This window comes from Rana temporaria, chromosome 3 (assembly GCF_905171775.1).
Source record: "Rana temporaria chromosome 3, aRanTem1.1, whole genome shotgun sequence".
Classification (NCBI taxonomy): Eukaryota; Metazoa; Chordata; class Amphibia; order Anura; family Ranidae; genus Rana; species Rana temporaria.
In genome coordinates this window covers 39480351-39507776 of record NC_053491.1, presented here as the reverse complement: position 1 = coordinate 39507776, position 27426 = coordinate 39480351, and the positions used below count along the sequence as shown (strand labels likewise).

At 44.9% G+C, this 27426-nt stretch overlaps 2 protein-coding genes across 2 annotated transcripts in view; one reads left to right on the top strand and one right to left on the bottom strand.

Moving 5' to 3' along the window:
* The window catches only part of FANCI (FA complementation group I), a 100385-nt gene extending 97818 nt beyond the window's left edge, over positions 1-2567 (top strand). Inside the window, exon 38 of the mRNA XM_040342411.1 lies at positions 1905-2567. Within this exon, the coding sequence (XP_040198345.1) occupies positions 1905-1961 (57 nt within the window). The 3' untranslated portion in view covers positions 1962-2567. The remainder of the gene's footprint in view (positions 1-1904) is intronic.
* The window catches only part of POLG (DNA polymerase gamma, catalytic subunit), a 91886-nt gene continuing 66529 nt past the window's right edge, over positions 2070-27426 (bottom strand). The window contains exons 17-23 of the mRNA XM_040342413.1: positions 25791-25926; positions 23640-23886; positions 20956-21078; positions 16556-16721; positions 15275-15483; positions 5980-6140; positions 2070-2271 (exon numbers count right to left, since the gene is read on the bottom strand). Of these exons, the coding sequence (XP_040198347.1) occupies positions 2207-2271; positions 5980-6140; positions 15275-15483; positions 16556-16721; positions 20956-21078; positions 23640-23886; positions 25791-25926 (1107 nt within the window). The 3' untranslated portion in view covers positions 2070-2206. The remainder of the gene's footprint in view (positions 2272-5979; positions 6141-15274; positions 15484-16555; positions 16722-20955; positions 21079-23639; positions 23887-25790; positions 25927-27426) is intronic.

The window sequence follows — 27426 nt, the reverse complement described above, 5'->3', positions numbered from 1 at the left end:
GATCATTGGTCTCCTTATATCAATCCTTATGGGTTAATCCCTCCTTTCCACACATCATGATGCTCCCTGACCTACAGGTCTGGGCTAGATTTGGTGTTCGTTGATTGAGGGATATTATGCCTGCAGGAATGCTTCTGCCATTTGGGGTACTATCAGCTAGATTTAGATTACCCCGCTGGATGCACTTCAGATACTTCCAACTGCAACATGCTGTACACTCCCCGGATCCTCCTGCGCTTAAAGGATCACTAAAGGAAAAAAATGTTTTGCTGAAATTACTGTTTACAGGGTATAGAGACATAATAGTTAACTGATTCCTTTTAAAAACGATTAAAAATAGATAAAAATCAATCATATAATGTGCCTCTTAGATGCAAAAACGAAACTGAAAAGTAGTTTAGTCTTTGCATGTTATTTTATGCCTCTGTGCTGGACAGTGCCATAGAGAGTCATGGCTAGGAAAATGAAACTAAACTCTCCCATGACTTTTTTCATACGGAGCCAGACAACCAGGAAGTGTCCAGAGCAGTTTTACAGCAACATCAGAGCAAAAACGAGCAATAAGGACATGAAACCAGGACTGCAGTAAGGTAAAGGAAGCTATTTAGCTAAAAAAAAAAAAAAATCCTTTAGTGACCCTTTAAGACTGTCCTGATTGAGGAGCATTTGTTGCAGGAGTCTTTGTACACTGAGGAGAGCCAGATAGAGTGCAGATAAAGGTTTAGTTAGTCGCCCACCCAAAATGGATAGGCTTTGGGAACAATGGCACGCCGATATTACTGCACTAGACAGGGAAGCATGGGAAGACTGCTTTGAGGACCGCTCTAGGCTAATGATGGCCTCTAGATCAGTGATGGCGAACCTATGGCACACTGACCGGCCATCGCTTTCACATCACTGCCCTCAAAATCCTATAAGCGAGCAAGCTTTCATCTCAGCCTCGCTCTGTGCTCTCCCCTCTTTAGCACCCCCTGCTGGATGCTCAGCGAGAGAAGGCCAAACAAAGCATAAAAGCATCTTCTCTGTCCTGTGTCTGATCTGCCCCTGGTTGCCGCCGATCTCCGGATGAAGACAGACTGGGAGGGAAGAGTAAGTTCTCCGTCAAGGCTTCCTATTGTCCTGGGGGGGTTTTGTGTCGCGGTTTGGGAACGCTGCTCAAAAAGGATCGTCATCACTGCTCTAGATAAACAAATTCAGACAAAATTCCTCCATAGAGTATATAACCTTGTCCCTATGGGGACGTCCTTACTCTTACTTCCCTTCGGGATGGTGATTATTAACTATATCTTCCTTCTATATATTGGGCAATGCATTGACCTGTCTTGTTTGTTGGGATGATGCCTCCTTTTCCTAGATAAGTGTAAACTCTGTATGCCTGCTGCTTATGTATCATTCATCTTTTTCAATAAAAAGCAATTTTGTTTTATGTATTCGTATCAGTTTAACTTAATCTGCTACTGGATAATTACCGTATATACTCGAGTATAAGCCGAGTTTTTCAGCACTTTTTTTCCCCCTGAAAATGCCCCCCTCGGCCTATACTCGAGTCACCTTTTTGCGCCTGATCTCGCTTATTTGGGGACCCGGTACCAGCCAACCGTAGGTTCCCAGAACTTGGCACACATGTAGCCCCATTTCTCCTCTACAAGTGTGCAAAGTGTGTTGGCCGGGGAGTACCGATTTTTCAAATCCGGGCACCCCTTCTATAGATTCCCATGTTAAACGTCAGTGTAGTCATGGGCACAGTGAGGCATGCAGATGGACATCCTAGGCTTGTACTCGAGTCAATCATTTTTCCCATTTTATTTGTGGTAAAATTAGGTGCCTCGGCTTATACTACCATGTATATACGGTACATGGATCATTTTTATTGTGTAATTATGTTTTTTTTTCCCCCTCTCTAGTCTGGCACTGAGCAGAAAGAAAGTCAAGAACCAAAGAGAAAACGAAGAAAGAAGTAGCTGGAAATTTTCTCGTACTTCCTACTTAAATTTCACACGCTAATTATTCTGTCCCAAATAGATGTTAATTTATGGATTCTGGAAATTTCTCCCCCTTAACAAGTTCAGTACACAACAAAGAGCCATTATTTTATTCACACCATAAAACATCTAAACAAACAAAACCGTTCCAGTATTTCACTCATGAGTAAATCATGAATAAGATGCAACTCCACGGGAGTCAAACCGTAAGACGCTGGCTGAGATTATCTCACATTTTTCAAAACACCATTAGTTAGTTTAACTATTTCAAAGATATCCAAAGCTTCACCTGCAAGAAAAAAAAAAGTTTGTTAGTTCATATACCTGTTGTGTACCCCATTTGTACAGCACACCCTGAATAAAAAAAGACAATTATTACTGAAAACAGATTGGAGGTAAGTTTTGTCCACAAATGTTTGTGGACAGTCAGATTCAGCAACCCCCCTTTCTGTTTAGAAGGGCAATTCACATCCTGTGCAATGTACTGCAGAAAATTAATGGCCTGTATAACACGGCACAATGCTACACACTGTTGTGGTATAAATAGGGCCTAATTCCGCGTACAGACTGTCGGTTTTTGTGATGTTTTCAACATTTTAAATCATGAAATGAAACAACGTTGCCTACACACCATCGTTTTTTTCACAATGCCCTAGCAAAGCGAGTTTACATTCACCACTTTTTTTCCATTGAAGCTCACTTCATAACTAGCTTCTGGGCATGCGCGGGTTTTAAACGTCGTTTTTGGCTACACACGGTCAATTTCTGTGAAACAAAAAAACGACACAAAAAATTCAAGCATGTTCGAATTTTTTTTTAAGACATAAAACGACGTTTTGCCCACACACGATTATTTTAAATTACGTTTTTTAAAACGTCGTTTTTTTTTTCATCACAAAAAAACGACCGTCTGTACGCGGCATAAGGGTTATACTGTGTTTCTATGAGGTTTTTCCCTTCACATCGTATTTGATTAGTTTAACTGAAACAAGGCTTTATAGAGGAATACTTTAGCTGCATAAGCATTCCTTTCTTTCTAGACAAGGGTGGAGGAATGTCACATAAGAGAGCAGGTGACTTAAAGCAGAGCTCTACCCAAAAGGGGAAAAAGCTCCACTTGTCTGCCACCTCCCTCCCCTGCCACCTTTTTGGCTCTGTGGTGAAGCGAGCTGGAGGTTCGAGATTCCAGCACCCGAGAGTCAATGCAAGAGGGAGGTGGTGGGGGGAGACTCCTCTTTAGACTGGCCATGGACAGATTGAAATTCGGCCAGTTCAGCAGGAACCGCACACATTTTGATCCAGCTATGGTGCAGGTTAGTTGTACTGAAGTCGATCTATCGACCGACTTCAGTATAGCCAGTCTGTTTTTTTTGTACGATTAATGCGCCGATTTTGTACGATTAATGCGCCACTGGCTATAGCCAGCAGCAGTAATCCTTTTATTCTGGCACTGGGGAAACCTCCCACTGTCATAATACAATAGCACAGCGGGAGGAATTCCCTCATCTGCACTGACTGACTGTTGTTGGGAAAAATTTGAGCAGTTTATTTTTTTTACATTTTATTTAACCTGTGGTTAAAGGAAAGAATTTCTCTGGTCAGCCTAAAGCCGGTTTGAATCTTGGGTAGTTGAGCAGGAACCAGCTGAGATTCAATGTATGGGTAGGCTGAATGTACTCAAGTTGATCCATTGATCAACTTGGGTACAACCAGCCTGCTGGATTTTTTATGCAATTACTGCTAGCCGCTGGGATTCCCCGTCAACACTGTGTCAACCCATGGTTGCAGGAAAGAAAATCACTCCCTCTTTGGGCAGCCTGACTCATCTACTGTGTGTTGTGGGAGGGATGTCAAGTGCACTCTAGTGAATGGATTGTTGTTGCTTTAGGCTTTTTTTCAGAATAGTATGCAGTGCGGGTCAATATTTCAAATGTCCTCCAGTTGGGGAGACGGTGACAAAGGCTGTCCATCTGCACACACTTTGACACATGGGTGTTGTGGGGCGCAAGCACGCTGAGAATGCTTATTGCCTGGCTGACAATGTGCCGTTACGAAGAAGTATTAATGCCAAACATCAGACAGCTTGCATTCTGGGGAACCTAGCAATAGAAATGCCCATTATTTCTCTTATAAAAAAGGTGAACCTTAAAACTTGAATACAACTGTGTGGACTGGAGCATACATTTAGTACTGGGAAGGCAAAGGCTTCTGAATACTGATTGCACACATTCTACTATCAGTGTGTAAGGGGGCTGAGGCTCCAGCTACCATATGTACTGACACATAGTAACCTGAACATTCATTCATAGAATAGCCTTAGGCCAGCCATATTGCATAGTTTTCTTCATCCAAGCTGAACAGGTTTAATGGAGGAATCTCCCCTGCCTGCTATTGCCTGCTGCAACGTCTGCTTGGATATACAAACAGTAACTGCATCTGATAGAATACCGTCGTGTTCGACTGACAACCAACAATTTTCTACACCCACTTTTTTTTTCCCCCCAGTTAAAGGGGTTGTAAAGGTACAATTTTTTCCCCTAAAATAGATTCCTTTACCTTAGTGCAGTCCTCCTTCACTTACCTCATCCTTCCATTTTGCTTTTAAATGTCCTTATTTCTTCTGAGAAATCCTCACTTCCTTTTCTTCTGTCTGTAACTCCACACAGTAATGCGAGGCTTTCTCTCTGGTGTGGAGTGTTGTGCTCGCCCCCTCCCTTGGACTACAGGAGAGCTCCTTTCTCTATCTACAATGTAGAGCGTCCTGTAGTCCAAGGGAGGGGGCGAGCACGACACCCCACACCAGGGAGAAAGCCTTGCATTACTGTGTGGAGATACAGACAGAAGAACAGGAAGTGAGGATTTCTCAGAAGAAATAAGGACATTTAAAAGCAAAATGGAAGGATGAGGTAAGTGAAGGAGGACTGCACTGAGGTAAAGGAAGCTATTTAGGGAAAAAAAATTGTACCTTTACAACCCATTTAAAATTTGTTGTGCCAACAGGGCCACTCATGGCTCAAATTTTGGCTAATTGAATAGGAATCTGCCAGAATGTGAGCTGTACATGTCCAGCTTAAGCTGCTACATAAATTATGTTAAATATTAGTTACATACAAGTAATAATTGTATATGTTATAAACTGTTCTTGTCTTTTCATTTATGATGTGATTAAAAGAGGATTCTACCAAACATGTCCTACCCGATGAATGCGATGTCTGGGTCATAAACTGCTGGCATTACTGTTTCCAACAAGACCACTAAAAGACTAACGTCTACTCATAAAAGTGAGAAATAAGCAGGGTGTGGCGAGCATGACATGCCAAATCATCTGACACTCTGAAAATTTCCTTTACATCAATGTTTAGGTTTGTAAAAAAAAAAGTTTATAAGTTCTTTATGTGAAAATGCTATGTTGTATATTCTGGAATTTCTTTAGTGACCCAACAATGTAGTAACGGTTAATAAAACACCAACTTTACACACATTTTTTAAAGTTATACTAAAGTCTTGTCTTTTTTTTTTTTAAACAACAAACATGTTATACTTACCTGCTCTGTGTAGTGGTTTTGCACAGGGCAGCCCAGATCCTCCTCTTCTCGGGTTCCCTCACCAGAATTCCTGGCCCCTCCTGTTGAGTGCCCCCACAGCAACCAGCTGGCTATGGGTGCACCTGAGCCGAGCCACAGCTCCCTGTGTCCATTCAAACATGGAGCCACAGCCTGTTTCTCTCATTGGCTGGCTGACTTTGACAGCAGTGGGAGCTAATAGGAAGGGGAGTCCCGGGTTGGCCGAGACTCTCCTGCAACATCGCTGGATTGAGATGGGATCAGGTAAGTATTAGGGGGGTGCTTCACACAGAAGGTGTTTTATCTTCATGCATAGAATTCATGAAGATAAAAAAAAAAAAAAACTTATGTCTTTACAAACACTTTAATATGGTGATAAAGTGACCTTAAATTTGCTGACAGAGATAATAAAGTAAAGGCAAGGTGGAACATACCAGGCGGAATGCCATACTTCTTCTCTAGACCAGTTGGGTTTGATGGGGTTGCACAATCCATGTTCACTTCTTTTCGGAGACAGCGATCGATGTCTACCGCACTGAAAAATGACACCGACTGAGGCAAATCTAGCATTCCCAGTTTGTAAGCAAACATACACCTGAAAAATGGAGATGAACATTACAAAAACGCCAATAATTTTAGAACTTGGTTTCCATCTAAAACTTTTACAAAAACTCTTTAATTCCGTTTCTTATCTGTGGATCCTAATGCCGCATACACACAACCATTTTTCATGTCATGGAAAAAAACAAAGTTTTTCTCGACGTGATTCCCTCTCAAGCCTGCCTTGCATACACACGACGATCGTGATAAAAAATGCTCGAAAAAAGCACGGTGATGTACAACACGTACGACGGCACTATAAAGGGGAAGTTCCATTTAAATGGCGCCACCCTTTGGCCTGATTATGCTAATTTCCTGTCTCATAACATGCTTCTGAGCATGCACGTTTTTTCCCCCGTCGTTTAAAGCGCACACACGGCCGTTTTTTACGACGAGAAAAACAATGATGAGACAAAGTAGAGCATGTTCTAAATTTTTAATGCCCATTTTTCTCGTCGAGAAAAATGCTCTGGAGCCTACACACAACCGTTTTTAACGACCAATTTAAAAAATTGCATTTTTCTCGTCATATACGCGGCATAAGGTTTTTCCACACATTCTCTCTGCAATATTCTCCCCACATTAAAAGTGACCCTGTCAGGGGATAGACAAAATCTCATAGGCAGTACCCTGAAAGAAGACCAGCTGTCTATATACCTGTCCATTGGCCCCATTTGCTAAAACCTCACTCTGCAGCAGAGTTCCCAGAGCCAACCTAATTCAACTCCTTCATCTGGTTGAATAATGTCCTCCTCCCTGACTGCTCTGGTTCCCAGTCACTGCAGAACACATTGGTGACATAGAAGTTGGAACCTGGATTGTCAGATTGGCACTGGAAAGCTCTGTTATAGAGTAAACATTTTGGTAAATGAGGCATCGGCCCGATATGTATAAAGCTGCTTTCTTTTCAGGGTAGTCCCTGTGTAATGTTGATGACCCCCTGACTGGTTCACTTTAAATTCTTCTCCTGTTTTGCCATTGGTCTCCTCATTTTTTACCATCTTGGCGTTCACAGACTGGAGTGGTTAGATGATCATCAACATCACAAAGCATGCAAAGAACATAAATGAGGAACTTTAGCAAAATTGGAGCAGAAAGAATATTGTGCAGCTTTACATGACAACCATTTAACTTGTATCTTCAGCTTGTTCAATTAAGCTTTAAAAAAAAAAAAAAAAAAAAAAATCAATAAAAGCCGATTGGTTGCACAGCTTCTCCATATTCTGGCTGCTCCAGTTTTGACAAATTCCAATCACACCACACACCCTGATGCATTTCGCCCCACCCACCGGGGGCTCAGTTATAGGGACCCTATGACTAAGCTACAGTGGGAGGGGTGAAATGCATCAGGGTGTGTGGTGGAGACATGTAGGCTGAGGCCGCTCCGTATGATTTAGTCACCTGGGCTGGTTATGAGTAGTGGGCAATCCTTTCCTCTTCACATTTTCGAGCCCTCTGGATTGGTATCAGAATAAGCCAGCACCCCATTCTCTGGGACACGGGGAAATTATATTCACCTCTACTTTGAGTGGCGCCAAAAGCAATATTGCGAACACAGCCAGAGTCAGAACATAATTTCCTATGTTTTCTTAGCGGGGGTAAGCATGGACACCCCTCAGCCTCTGCTGCTCTCATCCTCACTAGACAACAGGAGGGACAGTACTGAATGGAGGGCGGGTGCTGCCTCAGTTAACCTCTTGAGTTAACCAGCAGGTAATTGGTTGTTAGGACGCAGAGTGGTCGTAGCAATTAATCACTAGCTTGTTAATATGAAGTTAACTCCAGCAGATCCCACCCTCTGTCCAGTACTGTTCAGTCTCCTGCTCTCTGCAGGACACATGTCAGGTAGGAGATTGCTCCCTACGCTGTTAGCCTTTGCAGATACTCGGACAGCCTAAATCCTAGATGCTTTGGTATGGGAGGTGGTTTCCAGGAGCTACAAGTACCCCCACCACAGTTTGTCACTTCCAAACTACATGTGTGACGGCACAGATTAGCCACTATAAACATGGTCCTAGTGGGTCTGTTCTTGCTTGGAATACATGGGTCTAGGCCTGGACACAACTCAAGCCAGAGATTTTCTTAACCAGAAGAAACTTCATACTCTCCAGATGGGCGTATATATACGTCCTTGCCTTTCCGCAGGTTGGGGGTCCGATCGTGACCACCCCCCCAGCTACATGCGGTGGTCGGGTTCCCTCGGGGAGCGATCCGGGACGATGGCGCGGCTATTCGTTTATAGCCGCTCCGTCGCGATCGCTCCCCGGAGCTGAAGAACGGGGAGAGCGGTAAGTAAACACGGCTTCCCCGTGCTTCACTGTGGCTGCTGCATCGATCGAGTGATCCCTTTTATAGGGGGAATCGATCGATGACGCCAGTCCTACAGCCACACCCCCCTACAGTTGTAAACACACACTAGGTGAACACTAACTCCTACAGCGCCCCCTGTGGTTAACTCCCAAACTGCAACTGTCATTTTCACAATAAACAATGCAATTTAAATGCATTTTTTGCTGTGAAAATGACAATGGTCCCAAAAATGTGTCAAAATTGTCCGAAGTGTCCGCCATAATGTCGCAGTCAAGAAATAAATTGCTGATCGCCGCCATTAGTAGTAAAAAAAAAAAAATTAATAAAAATGCAATAAAACTATCCCCTATTTTGTAAACGCTATAAATTTTGCGCAAACCAATCGATAAACGCTTATTGCGATTTTTTTTACCAAAAATAGGTAGAAGAATACGTATCGCCCTAAACTGAGGAAAAAAAAATTATATATGTTTTTGGGGGATATTTATTATAGCAAAAAGTAAAAAATATTGCATTTCCCAAAACGGCTTTCAGGACAGCACCTGAGAGATATCATGGCTCCTCCTCCACAGGAAACACCTCCACCAATCAAGTCTTTAAAGGGAGGCCTCCCCTTCCACTCTCCAGTTTTTTTGTGTTTCCTCCAGCTGGAGGAACACCTCCGGTGGGGGCCATGATATCTCTCAGGGCTGCCTGGGAGACGTGTGGTTCTCACCCTTACTTTTTTCTTGAGAAATGACTCTCCCACTTGCCTGGTGAGGGCGGTCCGTGGGCTCCTTCTCCCTCTTCTGTGCTCGGGGAGAGCCCGTACGCCCGGAAGTTGCGGCCCGTTTTTCCGGCGGAGCAGCGAGGTCCGTGAAACCCCATCGCAAGGCGAGAGGCTCCGGCGTCAGAGGAGGGCCTCAGACGCGTCCTGTATGCAGGAAGTGGCAGCGCTTCCGGGTCGGCGCAGCGTCATTTCCGGCGCAGGCGCAGAGGGAGGAGGCAGGGTCTCCTGGTGCCTTAAAGGGGACTTCCAGTTTCCGGGTCAGCGCGGCGGCGTTTTTGAATCCTGGAACCGTGTCCTCATTCAACTGCACGCTGCTGCAATACTCTGCAATGGAGGAGGATACTGCAGCTAAGGGGGCAAGCCAAGGCACCAGCAAGGCTAAGGTAAGGGAAGTGTCCTGCATTACCTTTAGCTATCTCTCTCTTAGGGGGGTTACTTCACCCATCTCCCCCTTTCCCCACCTCCCACTTCCCTGTCTGGTCGGTGTCTATATGGATGTATCTTCCTACATAGGGGTGCCATGGTGGTGATGGTCTTGGCTTGTAGGGCACAGGGGATTACTGCTAAGTTTCCTTAGTGCACCTGGGTGTCAGTTTATTACTGTCATTTTTGTTTTTGAGCGTGCGTGCTTTGTCTTGTCTGTTTATACAGGGAAAAGGCTCTGCTCAGATTGTGAAGAAGCGATGCCCTGTTTGCAAAGAGAAGCTCAGTGATTCTTGGAGTAAAACTCTTTGTGCAGACTGTACTAAAGAGGTGCTGAAAGAAGCTCCTTCCGTGGGTGGAGACTTAATATCCACCCTTAAGAAAGAACTCCGTACCACATTTCAGGCCTTTAGGTCAAGTCTGGAGGCCAGACCTGTGGAGCAGGCTGGAGTTTCACAAGACCCTTCGCTGGGTGAAAGGCATAACCTCTTTAACCCTTTAATCCAGGACGATTCTCAAGAAATCCCACTAAATTCGGATTCTGAAAATGAGGATGAGGCAGAACCTGCTTCAAAATATAAATTGTCGCTGGAAGAGGTTGCAGGCCTTTTAAAGGTGATCCATGCAACATTGGGGATAGAGGAAGAAAAGAAAGAGCTCTCCCTGCATGACCGAATGTATGCAGGGTTAGGGGATACCAAAGGTCGGGTGTTCCCAGTACATTCATTAATCACTGAGATGATTAAGAAGGAATGGGTGGAACCGGAGAAGAAACCGTTTTTTTCTGGGACTCATAAAAGGAGGTTCCCTTTTGAGGAAAACCCGGAAGCCATCTGGAATAAAATCCCAAAGTTGGACGCAGCATTTTCTCAGGTTTCAAAATCTACGGACTTGGCCTTTGAAGACATGGGCTTACTAAAGGAGCCTATGGACAAAAGGATAGAGCTGCTGCTTAAAAGAAACTGGCAATCTGTGATGAACAATCTTAAACCAGCTATGGCGTCAACTTGTGTGGCCAGAAATCTGGAACACTGGTTAAACCAGCTAAAAGCGCACATCTCAGCAGATTCCCCAAAACAGGAGATCTTGGACTCCTTTAATACTCTTTTTGCAGCCGTGTCGTACATTGCCGATGCTTCAGCGGAATCTATCCGTATGACAGCAAGGTCAGCATCTTTGACCAATTCGGCCAGGAGAGCCTTGTGGCTTAAGACCTGGCCGGGAGATGCGGCCTCAAAAAATAAATTGTGTGGTTTACCTTTTGCAGGGGATCTACTGTTTGGTCCAGAATTGGAATCTATCCTTGACCGAACGGCGGATAAAAAGAAGTCCTTTCCGATCAAGCCTAAAAAGGCGCCGGTCCGCAAACGTTTTTTTCGTCTGCAAAGGCAACAGGAAGAAAGGACTCAGTTCAAGAAGAAGTGGCCTGCGCAAAGAGGTCGCGGTAGGGGTGGGGTGCTCCTCCGTCCTCCTCCAGCCCCCGAGAAACCGCAATGACTCTCCGCTACAGGTAGGGGGAAGACTTCAGGAGTTTGTCCCCCAGTGGAGAGGCAGCACCCCAAATCTGTTTATCTTGAACCTTCTTCAAAAGGGTTACGAGATAGAGTTCAGGGAAGAACCCCCGAAGAAATTTCTGGCAACAAATGTTCCAAGGGATCCCGCCAAGGCCCTGGCTTTGAAGTCCCTAATTCAGGAACTGATGGACCAAAGGGTAATTGTGCCGGTTCCAAAAGCGGAATTTTTTCAGGGGTTCTATTCTCATGTTTTTCTGATAAGAAAACCATCAGGAAAGTACCGCCTTATCTTAAACCTAAAGGAACTAAACCTGTCAGTGTTGTACAGAAAATTTTGCATGGATTCCATCTTTTCCGTAAGAAACCTCCTAAGTCGGGGTTGCTTCATGGCAACAATAGACTTACGAGATGCCTACTTACACATTCCCATTGCGGCCAGCTCCCAAAAGTTTTTGAGATTGGCTCTGAGGGAAGGAAAGAAAGTAGTTCACCTACAGTTCAGGGCTCTTCCCTTTGGCCTGTCGTCATCCCCAAGGGTATTTACAAAAGTGATGGCAGAAGCGCTGGCACCTCTTCGTCTAGAGGGGATCTCTGTGGTCCCTTATCTAGACGACCTGCTGTTTTTTGCCCAGTCCAGGGAGGGGCTTCAAAAGGATCTAGACAGGGCCCGGTCTCACTTGGAAGACATTGGGTGGAACCTGAATCTCCAAAAATCGAGCCTGATTCCGTCTCAACAGGTTCTATTTTTGGGCTTCCAGATAGATTCCGTGGAGCAGAAAGTTTTCCTCCCAGAAGAAAAGCAAAGAAAGGTGATAGAGATGGTTTCTCTTCTACAGGGCAGTCAGGAGATTTCCATCAGGAGGATTATGTCAGTCCTAGGAACCCTGACTTCTTCTATACCCGCAGTGCCCTGGGCCAGGACCCACTTCAGGCCGCTTCAGGATTTTTTATTAAAGGTCTGGGACCGCGATCAGAAGTCCTTAGACTTACTGGTAAAAATTCCCACCAAGGTGAAAAGGAGCCTCTGGTGGTGGAGAGACCAGGAAAGACTGTCGGTGGGTCTGTTGTGGTCCTTCCCATCCCAAGTAAGGATAACGACAGACGCCAGCTCCTGGGGGTGGGGGGCCCACATGAACAGTCGTTGGACTCAGGGGTCATGGTCCGCAGGAGAGGCGAGGAATTCCTCAAATTGGAGGGAATTAAAGGCGGTAGAATTGGCTTTACTGGCCTTCGCTTCAGAAGTAGAAGGACAACATTTACAGGTCCTATCGGACAATGCCACAACAGTGGCCTATGTCAACAGACAAGGGGGCACCAGAAGCAAAGGGCTTCAGGTCTTAGCCGGAAAGATCCTAAGGTGGGCAGAGTCCCATACTCTATCCTTGTCCGCGGTCCATCTAAAGGGGACCCTGAATTGCGTGGCAGACTTCTTAAGCAGAAATTTGATTCGGGAGGCGGACTGGCAGTTGAACCCGGAAGTGTTCAATCTGATGACAGAAAAATGGGGACAGCCAGCGATAGATTTGTTTGCGAAGCAAAAGAATGCACAGATCTCTCAGTTCTTCTCCTTAGACAGGAGCAAGTCAGCTGCGGGGACGGACGCCCTAGCACACAGCTGGAATTTCCATCTTTGTTATGCTTTTCCCCCTTTCCAGCTCATTCCGCAGGTCATAGCAAAAATGAAGAGGGAAAATACTACAGTAATTCTGATCACCCCATTTTGGCCCAAAAGGCCTTGGTTTTCTGCCCTTCTACTGATGCAAATCAGACCGTTCTGGCATCTACCTCTGAGACACGACCTGCTTTTACAAGGTCCTCTGTTTCACCGAGACATAAAAAAACTAAGTCTTACGGCTTGGCTTCTGAGGAGCAACTCCTCAGGAGAAAAGGGTTTTCGGCCAGATTAATAGCAACTCTCCTGTCGAGTAGGAAACAGGTCACGAGGGCTATCTATTTCAAAGTCTGGAAGACTTTCAATACATGGTGCTCTGTATCAGGCAGATTTGTAGAAGAAACTTCCTCTATCTTGGAATTTCTTCAGGAAGGAGCCGACAAAGGGTTAGCGGTGAGCACCCTGAAGGTTCAAGTAGCCGCGCTGAGGGTATTCCTAGAAAGATCTGTTTCAGCAGATCCATTAGTAATAAGGTTCTTTAAAGCCCTTGTTAGGTCCAGACCGATAGTGGTAAAGGATTGTCCCGCATGGGATTTGCCAGTAGTCTTACAGGCCATGACCAAGGAACCTTTTGAACCTTTGAATATAGCGTCTCTTAAGTTATTAACGTTAAAAACTGTTTTTTTAGTGGCTGTTACTACAGCTCGCAGGATCAGCGAGCTACAAGCCTTGTCCGTCAGAAAACCTTTTTGTTTAATTTTTTCGGACAGAATTGTGTTAAAACCAGACCCAAGTTTTTTACCGAAAGTTGCTTCGTTCAAAAATCGGTCTCAAGAAATTATACTGCCTTCATTTTGCTCTAATCCAAAAGGAAGAAAGGAAGAAGAATTCCATACCTTGGATGTCAAGAGAGCTGTTTTATGTTACTTGGAAACCACAAAAGCGTATAGACGTTCAGATGCCTTGTTTATTTTATTTTCCGGTGATAAAAAAGGAAAGCAGGCGTCAAAAGGAACCATTGCCAGATGGCTCAGGATGGCCATCTCAAATGCTTATTCAATCTCAGGTCAAGAATGTCCGGAGAATCTAAGAGCTCACTCTACTAGAGCAGCTGCGGTAAGTTGGGCAGAAAGAGCTGGTGCCACCCCCGAACAGATCTGCAGAGCAGCTACCTGGTCAAGCTTGTCTACCTTTGCCCGTCATTACAGACTTGATCTAATGACGGCAGATGATCAGGCGTTCGGGAGAAAAGTCTGAAGCCCCATACACACTATCAGTTTTCCTGCTGGTTTTCTCTTCGGGTTTACCAAAACCATGTAGTACAAAGACCTGCCTGATTGCATTCAAATTGAAACGCTTAAGGTTTGACCTCATATTAGATGGTTTTGGTAAACCTGAAGAGAAAACCATCAGGAAAACTGATAGTGTGTATGGGGCTTTACAGGCTGTGGTCCCACCCTAAGGGGGTAAGTCTCGACTGTCCTCTCAGGTGCTGTCCTGAAAGCCGTTTTGGGAAAATGCAAGTTAGGCTTACCGGTAACTTGTTTTCCAATAGGCTTTCAGGACAGCAACAACCCGCCCTTGGTTTTTTCTTATGTAAAGATTCTGCTGTAATACTATGTAATAACTGTCACTTATGTGTTGCAGCCGGGGCTGGAGGTCTCTACAAACAACTGGAGAGTGGAAGGGGAGGCCTCCCTTTAAAGACTTGATTGGTGGAGGTGTTTCCTGTGGAGGAGGAGCCATGATATCTCTCAGGTGCTGTCCTGAAAGCCTATTGGAAAACAAGTTACCGGTAAGCCTAACTTGCATTTTTTTCAAAATTGTCGCTCTATTTTTGTTTATAGCACAAAAAATAAAAAACCGCAGAGGTGATCAAATACCACCAAAGGAAAACTCTATTTGTGGGGAAAAAAAGGACGCCAATTTTGTTTGGGAGCCACGTCGCATGACCGCGCAATTGTCTGTCAAAGCGACGCAGTGCCGAATCGCAAAACCTGGCCTGGGCATTTAGCTGCCTAAAGGTCCGGGGCTTAAGTGGTTAAAGCTACAGAACGCTGGAGGGGAAAACAATCTATTATTCTCTATGGAGATGGTTCCAAATCGCGGTAAAAAAAGGCCGCAAAAATCGTGAATTTCTGCCTGAAAACTCTATGCTCAGGTGTGAATGGGGCCTTAGACAAAACAATAGAAGTAACAAACATCAACCATCAGTGAGGAACCAGAAGTAGCCCCGCAGTGAGAGGATCCTCTCCTGGTCAGAACTACATGTTCCAGCATTTCTTTTTCTTTTTTCTATCATGCTATACAGATGTTCTTTCCAACACAGTGGGGAGACTGTCCAGTAGAGATTACTTGGAAGCATTTACAAGCAATGGAAAAAGCCATAAAGCATATTTGAAAATGATTGAACTAGCTAGTCATAACCGGTAATATCTGTATAATGGCTGTGGTTATTTTACAACTACAAATAGATTATCTCTAATGCAAATATCATGTACCTTGTTAGCAGATTTGTGATCTGAAGAGCCAGTGCTGCTCGGTATCTGTCCTCACTACACACCAGATAGCGGACCTCATCATGGATACTGATGCAGAAACGCCCGTCTATGTCAAACTCCTCAAAAAGCCACTTCATGGCCACCAGCATCAGATGAAGGTAGTCCACGGCCGAGCTCTGTACAACCCAATTCACTCTGCTAGTTATAAACTAAACAAAAACAAGACAATGGAGGTAAAATTAGTTTTTTTTGCAAATAGAGGGCAAACGGTGCGTGCTTGTTATACGCCAATATTTTTTATTTTTTTTACCAACGGAGGTGGGGATCGGGCTGTCTGCCCCGGGTGCCATACATTGGGGGGGTATCAGGCCGCCTGCCCGCCCCTGCTGGGATAGCACTGCCAGCATAGGTTACAGTTAAGAAAACCACTGCCAGCCCCTTCTCATACACTACTCCTCCTGTGTCATTGTCATAGCAAATCGAAGCTTCTAAATACCTCATTAACGCCATTCTTTCCGGCCACTCCTCCTCCTCCGAATGTAGCTTTAGATTGGAGGAGGAGAGCGGTCACGTGACGCCCATGAAACATCAGAAGAGAGCAGTTACTTGACCAGGTAGCATGACAGAATGGTGTTAATGAGGTATTTAGAATCTTCGATTTGCTATGACAATGGCACAGGAGTAGATGTGTATGAGAAGGGTCTGGCAGTGATTTTTTCTTAACTTTAAAGTGTGCTGTCCCAGAAGACTGGAGATCTCCTGGGATTGCAGGGATCTGTGCAGGGGGGTCTCCTGGGAGTGCAGGGGGTCTGTGTACTGTGTAAATGGTCTCCTGGGAGTGCAGGGAGTCTGTGTGCTGTGCAGGGGGTCTGTGTACTGTGTAAATGGTCTCCTGGGAGTGCAGGGAGTCTGTGTGCTGTGCAGGGGGTCTGTGTACTATGTAAAGGGTCTCCTGGGAGTGCAGGGGGTCTGTGTACTATGTAAAGGGTCTCCTGGGAGTGCAAGGGGTCTGTGTACTGTGCAGGGGGCTTATTATTTGGGGGGAAAAAAACAACAGGCCGATTGTACCTAAGTCGATAAGTAGATTGACTTCTGTACAACCAGCCTGCCCCTACATGGATGAAAACAAGCAACTAACCAATGCAGTGCCGCCACATACCCACTGCATGGGAAAAAGCTCTTCTTTAACTAATAAGATGCCATTTCTTACTTTTACTTGGTTTAAAAGTTACAATCTGGTGGCAACACCCATATATAAGACCCAATATTCAAGTAACATACCTCTCCTTGCACTGCTGCTGGTTCCAGTGCTCTGCTAATACGACATCCCAGGACTGGTGTACTGGGTTCAGGGCTCATGGCTATACTTTCCAGCTTGTTGAACATCTCAGACTCCGTTCCTCCAGTCCATATTTTACGACTGATCAAGTTCCACTTTCTCCTGGACCTATTAAGAAAAGTATCTGGCTTTAACAGGGAACTACAAGCAACTACGGTACAATAGCCTCATATCAATAAATTGAGCTAAAATAGGGCTACATATGTCCAATACTGCTTATTTGTGAAAGGTGTGGCATCATCTGCTTTATCAGGAAAAGTCAATAAACTTTCAAAATCTGGCCGCTATGCAGAGCTGCACCAATCAGCTTCCAGGTTTTTTTTTTTTTTTGTCAAAGCTGATTGGCTACCATGCACAGCTGCCCCTGATTTTGCACTCTCCAGTGTTAGTAAACCAACCCCTATGTGTCAGGTTCACACCAGAACGCAATAGTTATCAGGATTCCAAAACCATGCGAATTTTAACCACTTAATGACCGCCGCATGTACATATACGTCCACAGAATGGCACGTACAGGCAGATGGGCGTAGACGTGGGTGGGGGGTCCGATCGGTATACCCCCCCCCCCCCCCCCCGGTACATGCGGCGGTCGGAAATCGTCTGGGAGCGATCCGGGATGAGGGGGCGGCTATTCGTTTCTAGAAAAGAAATAAGATGGGGTGTTGGTGCTGCCCTACCTATAAACTGTGCCAAGCCGTAATTGTGAACAGTGACCCTAGGGGGTACGTATATAGGTGATGGTGTGGTAATCAAATAGCCAGCATAATATGTGGAGACAAATGTGTGTCCCAGCTATATGTAATATATATAGTGACAATATCTAAGTGCTGGCATACATGAATGAACCAAACGAATACAGGTGTAGTATAAACAAATAAAACAGACTGTGCTGCCACTGACAGACTGTCAGATAGCCTGTGCAAACCTCCACTGTGTATATACTAAACACTCATATAAAATAAAAATGATGCTCATGAGAAAAAATAAATAGTAATAATAATAAAGAAATAGTCCCATCAATGTGTGCAGTAAAAAAGCTTTCTTAAAAGAAACATTATAGATGCAAAGTCACATGGAAAAAAGCCCATCCAGGGGGTGGTAAAGTCCGTGCTTGCAAAGGTGCACCTATAGAGGTGGGTGCTCAAATATGCAGTAGTGAAAATTCCACGCAGTGGTCGCGGTGCTCCCCCTCCTGGGTCCCCACTCACCAGAGGCACTAACCCCTGCAGGGGTAAAGTGCAAGTAGTTAGCCTCCCACGGCTCTGGGATCTCCCACGGCTCCTCTGCTGTGCTTGGGACCTCCTTCACTTCGTTTTGATGGTTTCCGAGTCCAGAGATAGAAGTTGTTTTAAAGGTCCACAGTCCTCCTCTGCTGCCGACTCCAAAGATGTCTCCTTGCTACTTCCTCCACATATTATGCTGGCTATTTGATTACCACACCATCACCTATATACGTACCCCCTAGGGTCACTGTTCACAATTACGGCTTGGCACAGTTTATAGGTAGGGCAGCGCCAACACCCCACCTTATTTCTTTTCTACTCTTGGTATCCCCTTTGGGGATTCGTTTTTGGGGGGCTGCAGCCTGACATTTTAATTTTAAAATTATATATATAACCTGCACTGGATACCTTATTGGAATTTATTGGATTTTTGTTATAGTACTTCATTTCCCTTAACGTATTATTCTACTGTCATTTGTATTAGCCCTGGTGGGTCCTAAGCGCGGAATACTTTCTTCTTTTTGGCTATTCGTTTCTAGCCACCCCAACACGACCCCCCCGTGCGCGATCGTTCCCTGGAGCTGAAGAATGGGGAGAGCCGTGTGTAAACTTGGCTTCCCCGTGCTTCACTGTGGCAGCTGCATCGATCGAGTGATCCCTTTTATAGGGAGACACAATCGATGACGTCAGTCCTACAGCCACACCCCCTACAGTTGTAAACACACACTAGGTGAACCCTAACTCCTACAGCGCCCCCTTGTGGTTAACTCCCAAACTGCAACGGTCATTTTCACAATAAACAATGCCATTTAAATGCATTTTTTGCTGTGAAAATGACAATGGTCCCAAAAATGTGTCAAAATTGTCCGAAGTGTCCGCCATAATGTCGCAGTCACATAAAAAAAACGCTCATCGCCGCCATTAGTAGTAAAAAAAAAAAAAAAAAAATGCAATAAAACTATCTCCTATTTTGTAAACGCTATAAATTTTGCGCAAACCAACCGATAAACGCTTATTGCGTTTTTTTTCTCCAAAAATAGGTAGAAGATAACGTATCGGCCTAAACTGAGGGAAAAAAAATGTTTTTTTATATATTTTTGGGGGTCATTTATTATAGAAAAAAGTAAAAAATATTGAATTTTTTTCAAAATTGTCGCTCTATTTTTGTTAATAGCACAAAAAATAAACACCGCAGAGGTGATCAAATACCACCAAAAGAACGCTCTATTTGTGGGGAAAAAAGGACGCCAATTTTTTTTTGGAGTCACGTCGCATGACCGCGCAATTGTCAGTTAAAGTGACGTAGTGCCGAATCGCAAAACCTGGCCTGGTCTTTCAGCTGCATTTTGGTCCGGGGCTTAAAGCGAGAGTTCACCCGAAAAAAAATGTTTAACCTTAGATTGATGCTCATTTTGTCTAGGGGAATCGCGTGTTTTCTTTTTAAATCGAAGCAGTACTTACTGTTTTAGAGATGCATCTTCTCCGCCGCTTCCGGGTATGGTCTTTGGGACTGGGCGTTCCTATTTGATTGACAGGCTTCCGACGGTCGCATACATCGCATCACGAGTAGCCGAAAGAAGCTGAACGTCGGTGCGGCTCTATACGGTGCCTGCGCACCGACGTTCGGCTACTTTCGGAAAATCGTGACGCGATGGATGCGACCGTCGGAAGCCTGTCGGAAGCCTGTCAATCAGGAACGCCCAGTCCCGCAGCCCATACCCGGAAGCGGTGGAGAAGATCGCTCTTTAAAACGGTAAGTACTGCTTTGATTTTAAAAAAAACTACCCGATTCCCCTTGACAAAATGAGCCTCAATCTAATGTTAAAAATTAAGTTTTCGGGTGAACCTCCACTTTAAGTGGTTAAGCAACATAATTGCATAACTTTGCACCGTGCTGCTGTGCAGTGACATGAATGATGTGTCACTTTGTACACTTCATAGAAGATCCACATGGCTCTGCAACTCGAAACGCTGTCTGGGGCAGCAATGTTATGGGTTGTGAGGCAGGGTGAACAAGCCTTGAAGCCACATGTAGCTACAGTTTAGGCTTATTTTAAAGTGATCCTAAAAGTTTTTTTTTTTTTTTAAATAACAAACATGTACTTACCTGCATTGTGCAATGGTTTTGCAGAGAGCAGCCCCAATCCTTCTCTGGGGCTCCTGGCGACACCTTCCTGCCAAGTACCCTCATAGCAAGCCTTCCATAGACGCGCACACATCGCAACTCTGCTCCACCCCTGGGTCTCTCCTCACTGGCTGTGGTTGGCAGGAGCCAATGGCTCCCTCTGCTGCCTCTCCATCCAGTGAGCAGAGAGAGACGCTGTTCTGGTGCACAGCGCTGGATCAAGATGGGGCTCAGGTGGGAGTGCTGTGAGCTGGAGAGGGGAGCTGCACAGGGAAGGTATTTTACCTTAATGCATAATGCATTAAGGTAAAAAAAAAGAAGATTCTTTACCTTCAGAACCCATTTAATGTTGTTTAGAGCAGCCTCTTGGCCTGTGCTCAGAATGTCTTATCTGAGCACTGCTGTGTTACATGCTACTCATACAAGCTTGGCCACATTAGTAGTCATCTTATTTTTAGGATTCATTAATAGCACTGGAAAGATTACATAAGCAGCTTAAAGGAATTTTGTTTTGCCTAACATTAATGTCTGCAAGGTAGACAGACAGAATAGTGTAATGATTCTGTTAAAAAAAACGAGTAAATACCTATTAAATTCCTTCATCTATATCACCTCCGGCGTTCTAGTTTCTGTTCTCTCATTCACTTCCTGGTTTGCGGCCCTCGTTCATATAAGAACTACATTTCCCAGTATGCATTGCGGCACGCCCAGTAATTCACACCTCCCTGCGCACAGATGTAGTTCCCAGGAGCACGTCACATCACTGACCACCACAGTAAAGCCTCCCTTCACGGTGGTCAGTAACAATCAGACAAGCAGGAAGTGAACAGAACAGAGAAGAAATAGAGCAACTTCTCAGCAAAAACGAACAATGAGGAAGTGAAAAGAGGAATGTCTGCAGGTAAAGGATGCTTATTATGAAAAATTATTTTTCCTTTACAACCCCTTTAAGTAGGATTTTGATACAAGATATTAGATTACAGGGGTACATTACTTCATTAATGCTTGTTTTTGGATCTTCCGCACATCGTCTAAGCTCACAGAATCCTCTTCTCCTCGCTCAACTAAGATCCCAAGCTTTTCTACCAGCCATTCTGCATCTTCAGACAAGATGTACCTGCAAAACCACAAACATTTTATAGTCCAAAACAATCATTTTATTTTTGGGCTAGAAAATTACTTAAAATCCCCAAACATTATATACTGTACATTATTTAATGCAGAGGCCCCTAGAGAATAAATTGGTGGGTTCTGCAACTTTTTATGGCACAGGGTATTTGAACAGTGGTTTTTCAAACGCAATTTTTGGGAAAAAACGCTTTTTTGAATTTTAATGCAAAAAGAAACACAGTACATAACTCATTTCTTTTGTAAAATATAAAAGATGATGTTACGCCAAGTAAGTAGATACCAAACATGTCACGCTTTCAAATTGCACAAGCCTGTGTAACGGCTACAAACTACGTAAATTTTACTATCCATAGGTGCCATTTTAAAAGCCTTTATCGGTTATCACTTTAATTGTATACACCCAAAAGGCTACCTCCTCAAGTTTATTAAACATCAAGGACCGGATTCAGATACCTGAGCGTATCTATCTGGCCGGCGTAACGTATCTCCGATACGTTACGCCGCTGTAACTTTGGGCAAGTTCCGTATTCAGAAAGAACTTGCGCCCTAAGTTACGGCGGCGTAACCCGCTTAATTCAAATGGGGATGTTGGGGGCGTGTTTTATTTAAATTTGCTTTGATCCCGCGTATTTTATGTTTTTTTTTTTAACGGCGCATGCTGCTAAACTACCTGAGTTCAGCATCACTCTTTTTTACTGTGTAAAAGAGACCACTGACCAGACCAAAGCATGCTCTTATCATGCTGTGTAAATGCAGGTGTAAACCATAATTTTTTGCAAACAGGCAGGCTGGCTGGCGTTACTTACTTTTTAGCAATCTTCTCTAGGCCCTGGTGCCAGTGGCTGCAGATACACCTTTGCGACAGGCAGAAGGGGATTCCTCCAGGCAGCTCCTCCCCCTTCATGGTCACCTGACCCCTTCATTTCCGCCCCCCTTGAGCTGAATAATCAGTCCGACGGCCGCGGAGCTGGCCGTGTTGATGCCGGCTGAGCGGCCCCCACCCACGGAGCAGCCTAGATGCTTTGGCTTCTGGCGGGGGGGGACTGGGGACCCCGGCCAGAAGAACATGGATGCGGCCCTCCCCGCGGAGCCGGCCGAAGAGAGGCCGGCAGCGGGTGAGCAGGGCCGGCTCTAGCAGCTGCACATGAAGTCAGTCAGACCCGAAATTGACATGTGGCCCTGGCAGCTGCGGCCGACCGGGCATATGCCCGGTGTGCCCTATGGCCAGTCCGGGCCTGCCTGCGAGGATTTCCACTGCACCGGTCTACTGAATGAACTGGCTGTGAAACCTTTTGGCTACCTTTATCTAGGACTACGGATTATAGGAATACCTCATAAGAGCCGCTGGAAGAAAACAAGACAGTAAGTAACCCACACACAGACAGACTGATCATATCGGCAGTATTTATAAGGTATCCAGAGTTCATGGGACCCAGTGTTAATTACTGGCCGGACCGGATGTCTATTGTGCTTCCAGATTTGTCATAGCTCATGTTCTTTGAAGTTACGTAAAGTGATTACTATAGTTCAGATGTTACTGCCTCATATACTGTACAAGAGATCTGACCGTCTGCTCTAAAAAATGGGTATCGGGTCCTGGGGTGATGCCTGTAGTTGCCTCGCCCCGTTACAATCACTTGAAGCACAATGACATACCAGATTCATGATTTGACGACAAGTGGATATACAATTTTTTGAAATTACCTGCCAACTATTGTGCAATGGTTGTGTTTACAGCTTTTTTGCACAATTCCAGCTTTATAGCAGCATATGTATACAAACTAGGGCTGTTACTGATTACAATTTTCGTGTTCGATTAATCGATTTATCGACTTATTTTGATAAATTATAACAAAGCATACAGATCCAACTACTTTTAGCTGATCTCCTTGCAGGCTGATTCCCAGTGCAGCTACCAACCACTGGAAACATGGATAGCAGGATACAAAAACACACAAAGGCAGCGCTCAATGGGAATAGCATTAAAACTTTTATAGTCTTCAAGTAGGTAACAAAATAAATATTGCACTGGAGATAAAATCGATGTAGCTACATAAACTGTAAAAATGGTGCGAGTAATACCAAACGTTAGCAAAAGCAGTCATAAAAACATGTAGCCAAGTATGATACTGGTATAAAAATGTGTACAACGATACCACTGCTGAATCCAGATGAGGAGGGGTTAACATCAGTCCGTCGGCATGTAGATGTCCCATGAAGGGAACTATCACAACTCCCAGTGGATGGCTGTAGAATCCCAGGTTGATAGAGGGAAGTGTAACAGCCCTTGCGTGTGGCAGATAGGAAGGTCCCGCCGGCATGCAGATATGAAGGCACAGCAAAGGAGCCCTTCAGGTGGACACGGCAAGCCCCGCCGATGTCCGTGCCGTCACCGGATCTCCGATGGAATTCCCTGAAGACCCGGAAGCCGGCGGAGAGGCGAGTACCGATCCAAAGAATTTTGATCGATCAAAATAATTAACGATTAATCGAGGAATTAATAGTTAATTTCCACAGCCCTAATACAAACTATTTTGTGCCACTCACCTCCTGACTCCCTTGGTTGCTGCATACATGTGTTTGGCTTTCCCCACGGCCTCTTCCTGAGTGAGTCTATGATTGAACTGCATCAGCAGACGTTCAGCAAAGGGCTGCCCAGCGCCATAAATACGCCCATAATTGAAGACCTTGGCATGTTCTCGACTTATTCCCACAGTAGATGCCGTCTTGCTGTGCAGATCGGTGCCGCTGCTCTTTTTACCTTGTAAAGTCATCCATCCAAAGGCAGTGCAACCTGAAAACCCCCAAACCATTACTATAATGCTCAATAGAAAACAAGTATAGAAGCAACACACAATGATGTTTAGACCATAAAGACAATTCTGAATCCAGTATTGTTACAGACTCGTCTGCTTTACAATCCATGCTTTATCTTGTGGGATTATCAACAATTACATTTTATTGTAGGCACGTTGACAGTGTTTGCAGCACTTAACGTTCACATTTGCAGCTGCGTCATGCAATCCTGTTATATTACCAAGTCATTAAATGCGGCTCTTCAGTCAGTTCTGCAAAAAATTTAAACCGGTTGTAAACCGCATAAACTTTTTTTTTTTTTTTTTAAAACCTGCAAGGCAAACGGCATAGTCGGCTAGTATGCACCGCATACTAGCCGATTATGAAATACTTACCTCGGAACGAGGTGACCACCACTTACCTGGTCCACGCCGAGCAGGATGTCATCTTGCTCCGGCGTGTCTTCCGGGTATCGCCGCTCCAGTGCTGTGATTGGCTGGAGCGGCGATGACGTCACTCCCGCGCGTGCGCGCGGGAGATTTAAAATCGTCAGGGTCCGGCGGATGCCGGTCCTTTCGCCGTGGATTCCCCCCTGCGCATGCGCCGCCCGCATTGCGAGGGGAATATCTCCTAAACCGTGCAGGTTTAGGAGATATTCTCCTTACCTACAGGTAAGCCTTATTATAGGCTTACCTGTAGGTAAAAGTCAAAATAGTGGGTTTACAACTACTTTAAGCTATAAAATGCCAGGCCCTATCATGCTCCACTTTGAAACTCAGGTGGCCAGTGGACAATATTTACAGTTTTTTCCCCCCCATACAGCTTTCAGTTTGTAAAAGCTTAAAGGCCCAGGAAGGTTGGAGGTGAGAAACCAAGGGGGTGACACAAAGCAAAACTCCATTTTTTAGCCCTGGAAGACAATCTCCTGCACCCAATCATGCAAATTGTCCAAGCATCGCACACTTTGGGGGAGACTGGAGGACTTTTTTGCGATTCGGCACTGCGTCACTTTAACTGACAATTGCGCGGTCATGCAACGTGACTCCCAAACAAAATTGACGTCCTTTTTTTCCCCACAAATAGAGCTTTCTTTTGGTGGTATTTCAATATTTTTTACTATAATAAATATCTCCAAAAAATACATAAAAAAAATAATTTTTTCCTCAGTTTAGGCCATATTCTTCTACATATTTTTGGTAAAAAAAAAAAAACGCAATAAGCGTTTATTGATTGGTTTGCGCAAAAGTTATAGCGTCTACAAAATAGGGGATAGTTTTATGGCATTTTTATTAATATATATATATTTTTTTTTTACTAGTAATGGCGGCGATCAGAGATTTTTATCGTGACTGCAACATTATGACGGACACCATTTTGGGACCATTTGCAATTTTACAGCGATCGGTGCTATAAAAATGCAGATTACTGTAAAAATGACACTGGCAGTGAAGGGGTTAACCTGTAGGGGCGCTGAAGAGGTTAATCGTGTCCTAGGGAGTGATTCTAACGGTTAGGGGGCGTGGCCACGAGTGCCACGTCACTGATCGCTGCTCCCGATGAGAGGGAACAGACAATCAGTGACAGTGTCACTAGGCAGAACGGGGAGATACATGTTTACACTTGCCTCTGCCCATTCTGCAGCTCTGTGACCCGATCGCGGGACACCGGCGGACATCGAGTCAGCAGGCCCGGTGGGCACGATCACGGAGCTCGCAGCAGGGGCGCGCACGCCCGCACGGTGGGACTTAAAAAAAACGGATATATTATTCTGCCGACGTATATGTACAGGAGACGGTTGGGAACCGGTTAAGTACGTATTATTTCATCACCCCTTTCCTCCCATACACCATTGTAGCAACAATTTATATATAGCAGGAAAAAATACATTTAAATGCACAATACCATGAATTCCAGCAAAGTGAGCCTCTCCAAGAATAGCCGCTATCCAGAGCTCCTGGGAATCCACATCTGCTCCAACGATGTGATATCCTGGCGGGGCCTGAATCATAGCCTTCAGTTCACTTCCAATGCGATCTGCCTGCAAGGACAGATATCGATCACCAAAAACAAACACAACAGACTACAGAAACAAAACACAGCAATGTTACAATTTTCTAAGGAAATATTTTGATCTTAGATAAAAAAAACTATACGCATAAAAATGGCCTAAGTATATCACTTCTACACACTTATATGTTGCTAAAATATCAAATAGGTTTTCCGGGCTGCCTCCAGATTGGGGCAACTACAGATAAGTGAGATAGTAACGTGTAGAATGTAGAGGATAGTACTCTGATCAAATGGTAACTTTTTTTTTTTTGTCAAATGAAAAAAATAAATAAAATTTCGATCAATGCTTTGCTTCCTTTTGGGTTAATGGGATTGTACTGGAAGTCAAACACTATTCAACCTCACCTTATGGTTGGGTTATGCTTATCAAGTAACATAAAAATACGTCCATAGTATGGACACAGTAAATACAACAACTACAGATTTCTAGAGGTTCTGCCCACACTGGTAGAACTGGCCTGAATTTCGATCAGTGTATATGGGCAGCTTAAAGCCGAGTTCCACCCATAAGATTAACTTTACGTTATTCAGCAGCAATAAACATAATTAACCAGGGCCGTCTTAATAGCATCATGGGCCCCTGGGCAAAATAATGCTCTGGGGCCCCTTCATTGATGACAGTGCAGGTAAACAGACATCAAGTAGGTAGGAGGCAGACTGCCTCCCCTGTGTATCCATCACTCTCAGTGCCATCATGAGGCCCCCAATTTCGGTGCAGCGTGGGCTCAAGGACCAGCTGCTTTGGGGAAAAAACAGGGGCCCCCATGCAGCTGGGGCCCCTGGGCAGCGCCCAGGTGTGCCCTCTCATTAAGACAACCCTGTAACCAACGACATTCGGAAACATTTTTTTTTTTTTTACTTACTTACATTTTTATGCCTGTTGCTATGTGGTCCCTTCCTCTCCGCGGCACCTGACGCAATTTCCCTCGGCTCCTGATCTCGCTACTGCTCCTGGGAGATGTTTGTCATCATTTCCCAGGAGTCAGTGGGCAGCGCCGAGTGCTACAATCGTGGCATTTCAAAACCGGAAGTGACGCGGGCCAAGAGTTTGTACAATGTTAATAATAGCATGGTTTGTGGCTGGGTACACACTACAGGTTTTTTTTCATGCCATCCGGCGAGTTGGACAAAATAAAAAATAAACTGACAGCTCCGGTCCGGAGCCGCTGTACTAACCATGCGAGATTAGTCTAGTGATCTCCCCTGCTGAGCTGTTGTGTTCTGACAGGGGGATGCCCCCCACCCCCCTCCCTGTCCGCCAGAACACTCCAGTCATTTGCTGAGAGCGCTGATTTTGAATCGGTTGGCTGCTGGTTTTCCAGCATGCTCGTCAGACAGAAGCCGGCCGGACAGCGGGTTTCTATCGGACAGACCAACATACACACACGGGCAGAATGTCGCCAGTTTTTTTTTTAACCGGCAAATGTCTCCGGACATTCTGCCCGTGTGTACGGGGCTTAGGGGGGCG